Source organism: Micropterus dolomieu, linkage group LG19 (genome assembly GCF_021292245.1).
Source record: "Micropterus dolomieu isolate WLL.071019.BEF.003 ecotype Adirondacks linkage group LG19, ASM2129224v1, whole genome shotgun sequence".
Lineage (NCBI taxonomy): Eukaryota > Metazoa > Chordata > Actinopteri > Centrarchiformes > Centrarchidae > Micropterus > Micropterus dolomieu.
Genome location: NC_060168.1, coordinates 5,175,471 through 5,182,092, shown reverse-complemented (window position 1 = coordinate 5,182,092; position 6,622 = coordinate 5,175,471). Strand labels below are relative to the sequence as shown.

The window sequence follows — 6,622 nt, the reverse complement described above, 5'->3', positions numbered from 1 at the left end:
GGACCTCAGACTGGGCCGAAGGTTTACCTTCCAACAAGACAATGACCCTAAGCGCACCGCTAAAATAACGAAGGAGTGGCTTCACAACAACTCCGTGGCTGTTCTTGAATGGCCCAGCCAGAGCCCTGACTTAAACCCAATTGAGCATCTCTGGAGAGACCTGAAAATGGCTGTCCACCAACGTTTACCATCCAACCTGACAGAACTGGAGAGGATCTGCAAGGAGGAATGGCAGAGGATACCCAAATCCAGATGTGAAAAACTTGTTGCATCTTTCCCAAAATGACTCATGGCTGTATTAGATCAAAAGGGTGCTTCTACTAAATACTGAGCAAAGGGTCTGAATACTTATGACCATGTGATATTTCAGTTTTTCTTTTTTAATAAATTTGCAAAAATTTCTACATTTCTGTTTTTTTCTGTCAAGATGGGTTGCTGAGTGTACATTACTGAGAAATAAAATGAACTTTTTTGATTTTTGGAAAATGGCTGCAATGAAACAAAGAGTGAAAAATTTAAAGGGGTCTGAATACTTTCCGTACCCACTGTATGCAGAAATCCAGGTAATTTCAAAGGGTTCACATACATTTTCCTGCAACTGCATATAGGGTAATAAAGAAAATCTTAGTTGTTTGCACTGCAATACACCAATGTTTTTGACATAGATAAAAGCAGACAGGATGTTGACTGTGGTGGATTACATCCCTCAATCAAGGTTCAAGTTTCTGCTGGTGGAATTTTGTACCATATGGAAATCCATTACAGGTGGGAAAACACTTTAACACATCTAAACACTACCAGTGTAGTTTGATTAAATAGTTTGCAGAAATGTAAAGCAAAAGTGTAGTGTGGTGTGCAATAACTGATTACTTCATTCTTCTTGGGAACTGAGCAGAAAATTGTGAGAGAAATGTCATTTGCTGTCTTTGCATTGCAGCATTTCACCTCAGCTTTCTGTCTGTGCTAACTTAATGCACTATGTGGCAAGTCCAGAGGAGACATGTTTTTAAGGCCTGTCTATTCATGTCTATTCTTTGCGCAAAAGGAATGTCAGTGTCTTGCTAAATTTCCTGGTTAGTGGTGCCATGTGAACATTTTAAACACAAACTTTTAAGCAGCTCCTTGATTATTTGATAGCACCCAATAACACACAGCTGGGTTTCAGACCATCAACACGGAGCTGAGAGATCATTATAGGATTTGGACCTACCTTTAAAGCTGACAAATAACAACAAATAACAACAACTACAGTGCCAAGTAGTGTGAAGACATCCAGTATAACTGGCAGTGTGGCGTATATAGATAAAAGTATACATACTTACTGCTGCATCTTTATTCTTCCCCTGTAGAGTGGAAAAGATTTAACGTCTTTAAATTAACTTCAACTGATTTTCTTTTTGTAGAGTTTCACTGTATTTTGAGAATTTCCAACACAGTAGCTAATTTATCTTGCACAACTTATGTACAAACATTTTACTTTGTTTTCTTAGAATAAAAAAAAAGAAACAAGTAAAAGGAAAACTCTTTCCAGCTATAATTATGGTAAAAAGTAATCTTCTATAGCAGGTGAAGGAAAATAGCAGAAGCATTCAGAAAGGAAGGTTGACAAAAAGTGAACTCGAGGTAAATTAGGTAAAATATTACACTTCCATAAAGTTAGAGAACTTGCAAAAGTTGCATGTGTCTCTTTACTTTGGTGGAGTGTTCCTTTAATCACAGTACCTGTCTCCTAGAGTGCATTGTACATCACTCACTGATAATATCTAAGAGAGTGAGGACGTTTTCTTTAAGGGACCAGCAGAGTTGATGTAGAACTCACAGCAAATAGCTGAATGTTCGTGTAGGTGTCTATGCTGAGGGCCAGTAGAGTGCTGCAGTCCTGCTCCAGGACCACGCGCCGAGAACACCGACTGCTCTGATCCTTTAGGAACGCTGAGAAGACAAACAGCAACAACACGCAGAAAAATGACACCGATTTAAAGCTCTTTTAAGCATCTTCATCAAAGAGAAACGATCAGACACAACTTAATAATGACACAACCACTCAAACATCAAAATAAAAATAAACAGCAGTTCAGATCTGGGGCTGCACATTATGATAAAAAAAACACATTGACAGATATTACGATTGTGACATTGGGTTAGAGGAGGATTTTCTCCTAGATCATTTAGCACTTCATGCTGCACTATAAATGTATTTTATACAAGAGGATTAAGTATATATTTTTTCAGACTGGATAGTTTTGCTGAATATAGATATACTGTAGATTTTGAAGTATTTTAGAGGTTGTGGCCTCCTCCATCCTTATCCATGGCAAAGGTGAATTATGATCAAATTAGAAAGAGGCTGCCTGTAGCTGAGTAGCCCAGTATTATCCCTGGAGGTCAGGGATAAGCTTTTTTCGTTAGTGTTCCTGGTTGCTGTGACGACAGTCGTTACAGTCGTTAAGACTACCTGTGGCCGAGTCTGAACGACCATCGTTGGTATCTTCACCTGAGGCCAATAGGTTACATTTGTTGAGTTTCCTGGGAAGTGATGAAAGGACAGCATTGTAAGTGGGGGATAAGTGGTGGCGTAGACCCCCTCCCCTGTTCAATGACGGCTTCTCAACCCTGGTGTAGATGCTTCCTTGACACCTCTTTCAAACCATCCATCTTCTCTGTCTAAAACGTGCACCTGGTGGTCCTCAAACGAGTGTCCTCTGTCCTTCAGATGTAAGTAGACTGCAGAGTCTTGACCTGAGGAGTTGGCCCTTCTGTGTTGAGCCATGCGTTTGTGTAGTGGTTGTTTAGTCTCCCCAATATACAGGTCTGTGCATTCCTCACTGCATTGGACCGCATACACTAGATTGCTTTTCTTGTGTTTGGGTGTGCGGTCTTTAGGGTGGACCAGGATCTGTCTTAGTGTGTTCTTGGGTTTAAAAAACACAGGGATGTTGTGTTTGTTGATACCCTAAATGGACCTTTGTGAAAACAGCCACAAGATCCAAGAAGAACAAAACTACAGGGAATGAAGAAAAGAAGGTCAAATGCAACAACATTGTGATTCCATACGTGTCTGGAGTAGAGCTTCTTCATTCTGTTAAAAAATGTGGAATGGTCTGAAAGAGGTAAAGAAACTTCCAGTCACAGATGATGGTAAAGCTGCCCACATGTTACAGATTTTACCACTGAATCAATCACTGGATTCTAGTTTGTAGGCATGACGGCTTCCATCGCTGGAGTGATCTTTATACCAATGTATGTTCAGCTTTCCAAAACGTTTCTGACAGGTGTACCCTATGTAACTGACCCTCACAAGTTTGCTTTCAGAACCAACAGATCCACAGAGGATGCCATCAGAGCTCAGAGAACAACCTACTGCTCAACGTCAGCAAAACCAAGGAGCTGATCACGGATTTCAGGAAAAAGGAGATAAAATCACAGAGACGGCCAGGACGCAGACAGACAGCAGAGGGGAGAGACGGCCAGGACGCAGACAGACAGCAGAGGGGAGAGACGGCCAGGACGCAGACAGACAGCAGAGGGGAGAGACGGCCAGGACGCAGAGACGGCCAGGATGCAGACAGACAGCAGAGGGGAGAGACGGCCAGGACGCAGACAGACAGCAGAGGGGAGAGACGGCCAGGACGCAGAGACGGCCAGGATGCAGACAGACAGCAGAGGGGAGAGACGGCCAGGACGCAGACAGACAGCAGAGGGGAGAGACGGCCAGGACGCAGAGACGGCCAGGATGCAGACAGACAGCAGAGGGGAGAGACGGCCAGGACGCAGACAGACAGCAGAGGGGAGAGACGGCCAGGACGCAGACAGACAGCAGAGGGGAGAGACGGCCAGGACGCAGACAGACAGCAGAGGGGAGAGACGGCCATACATATTCAGACACCAACGACACAGCCTTTGGGAGCAATTTGGGGTTCATTGTTTTCCCAAGGACACGTCGACATGCCACCGACCTTCTGATAAGTGGACAACCGCTCTACCCCCTGAGCCTCAGCTGCCCCTAAAAGCTTGAGGCATTAAAGAGATACTATGTAATTTTGAAAGATGTAATGACACATTGAATTCATAAGAAATAAAATACACCCATAGCAATTCATTTTCGCTAGACATCACTGTGTAACTGTCAATCTTCTCTATTTATGCTACCTTCACTATGTTTTAGGATTCATCATTATCCCATAATTCACAATATTGCCACAGTGGCCACATTTCAGCAAAAGTGACAAAGCCCCACATTATGGGGAGTAGTAGTTACCTGCAGGACTTGTGTCCATACAGTCAGCAGTGAAACTAGGAGCTGGCAACCAGAACGTCCCTCTCTGTCCACTGGCTCCTGCTGTCCCCATCACATCCCCATACTGAAAGCATAAACCATCAACAGTTATTCCATGAAAATTATAAATAGGTTTGAGAGAAACAGGCAGATTAACAGTTACTCCATCAAAACGGAAACTCACCCGGTATCCAGACGAGGCCTGGAGCTCTGCAGTGGACACCGGACCACTGTTCACCTCTGAGCCAAAAATAAAGCTGGTAAATTGTTTGAAGAGTGAATCAAAGTTGCTGTCGGTTGGAAGAGAGGGTGAGGGATGAGATACTCCATCAACACCTAGACAGAACAAATAGTTGAGACAGACTTGAGATGGAGAAAGACATTTCATAAAGTCCTCTGTGACATGGCTGCACACTGTGTTCAATATCAGTCTACAAAGAAGTTTTCATAAAATAACAGTACCTATATTATGCACACTTTATTCTGGTAATTAGAAAAATAACTAGTTTATTTAAATCTACTAACTGACCCACTGGTGCAAGGCTAGTAATTATTAAAAGTAATAGATAATATTTTCATTATTCACAGTATGTATTCATAGGTACTTTCTAATCCAAATGAAAACTATTAATGACTCACGGTTCTGTGACTGAATGCAAAAGATGTCATAATTAGTCTCCTTCTGGACAGACGACTGTAGCTCTGAGTAGCCATCTATTGCACTCCCTAAAGAGTAGGATGCTACATCACGGCTGCACAGCTGCTTGTTGCCACTGCAACCAAAAGAGAACAAAGGATACCATGTGTAAACCTGCCAGATACACTGAACGGGGGAATCCTCACATACAATGGAAACATTTGATTAAACAGTAGTGTGGTGTTAATCAGGTTGTGTTGTTTGAACTTCACAATTCAGCATACGTATATTACAAATTTACAAGTAAACTCGTGAATAAATCTCATTTCATGACTTTTATATGAATTGAAGTCACCCTAAATTAATTTACCGCAGATTCTGCTGTGGCCGGACTCTTATTTTACCACAACTGAAGAGAGATCAAATTTTAAGAAGAGGTCTTCTGATATCTCATTTTAACTTTAAAATTTCCAACACTTCCTCTATGTTTACTTGTAGTCTCCATGAATTCAACATAACGTACACTTCCACAACACTAATTCTAGCACTACAACAAAAGAATCACATCACACTCACTTCTCCTTCACTAATTATTTGATTTGTGTTAAGCTACCATCAATGAAACAGCACTCCCTATACAATCAAAGTTTTCCAGTTGTCTCAAAGGGCTTAATCCCGCTCTCCCCTAGAAGCCTGTTAATTTGAAATGTCAGCAGGAAGAGTTGAGTTTCATTGACAGTAACTTGACTTTGCTACTTTCCTGGTTACTTACAAATCATTGTTACTGAAATGTATGAAATACTGTATACAGTGGGTTATGACGAGATGTTTTTAACTTCTGTATTACTTCTTCAACACCACTCAAGTGTGACCTACAATACCACAAGCCTTTTGTTACGTCTCTGTGGAAGCCTGGCATACTTGCCTGACAGTGTCCACTGAGCAGCCAGTGAACAGAGCCACCTCCTCACTACACTCTCTGTCACAGCAGCAGTTGATGTCACACACATCCTTGTGCTCGTCACAGGAACACAACCTGTCAACTGACACACACACGCACACACAAGCACACACGCACACACACACACCAAAGCTCAGATTAAAAGGACATTCTCACAACAAAGCACATTTATATGTTACATGTCCGTTATGTGTTTACATGTTGATATATTCTGTTAAATTTTATTTATATAGCGCCAAATCACAACAACAGTTATCTCAGAGCGCTTTTCATAAAAGAGCAGGTGAACCATGGCTCAGGGTGGGTGGCCATCTGCCTCGACTGGTTGGGGGTGAGAGCCACAGATCCAGACTCCACAGCAATGGTAATGGTAACAGTCGTAATGTTAATGATTATAATAACAATAATAACAATAGGACTAGTAACAATAGTCGTTGCAGCAGAGGGTGTCGAGCAGGAACACGGGGGCAGCAGGTGACCCGCAACCACAGATCCAGACTCCACAGCTCCAGAGCCAGAAAACCTGCAGGAAGTGATAGGAGGAGAGAGGAGAGGGACGAGAAAGCACAAGACTACCAGAAAGGGGAGAAGTTGTGTTAGTAACATGCAATAATGGGATGAGGTTGCATACAGAGGGAGAGAAAGTAGAGGAGAGAGGAGCTCAGTGCATCATGGGAAATCCCCCGGCAGTCTAGGCCTATAGCAGCATAACTAAGGGATGGTTCAGGACTCACCTGAGCCAGCCCTA

At 42.5% G+C, this 6,622-nt stretch overlaps 1 protein-coding gene across 6 annotated transcripts in view; it reads right to left on the bottom strand.

The window, feature by feature from the left end:
- LOC123957783 (tectonic-1-like) overlaps positions 1-6,622 on the bottom strand; it is a 19,717-nt gene that overhangs the window by 8,427 nt on the left and 4,668 nt on the right. For all 6 annotated transcript variants that reach the window (XR_006821893.1, XR_006821894.1, XM_046030841.1 and 3 more), the window contains exons 2-7: positions 5,839-5,956; positions 4,916-5,049; positions 4,461-4,612; positions 4,259-4,361; positions 1,820-1,932; positions 1,323-1,343 (exon numbers count right to left, since the gene is read on the bottom strand). Coding sequence is in view for 4 of the 6 variants with exons in the window: in XM_046030841.1 (XP_045886797.1) it covers positions 1,323-1,343; positions 1,820-1,932; positions 4,259-4,361; positions 4,461-4,612; positions 4,916-5,049; positions 5,839-5,956 (641 nt within the window). In the remaining 2 variants the exon portion in view is untranslated. The remainder of the gene's footprint in view (positions 1-1,322; positions 1,344-1,819; positions 1,933-4,258; positions 4,362-4,460; positions 4,613-4,915; positions 5,050-5,838; positions 5,957-6,622) is intronic.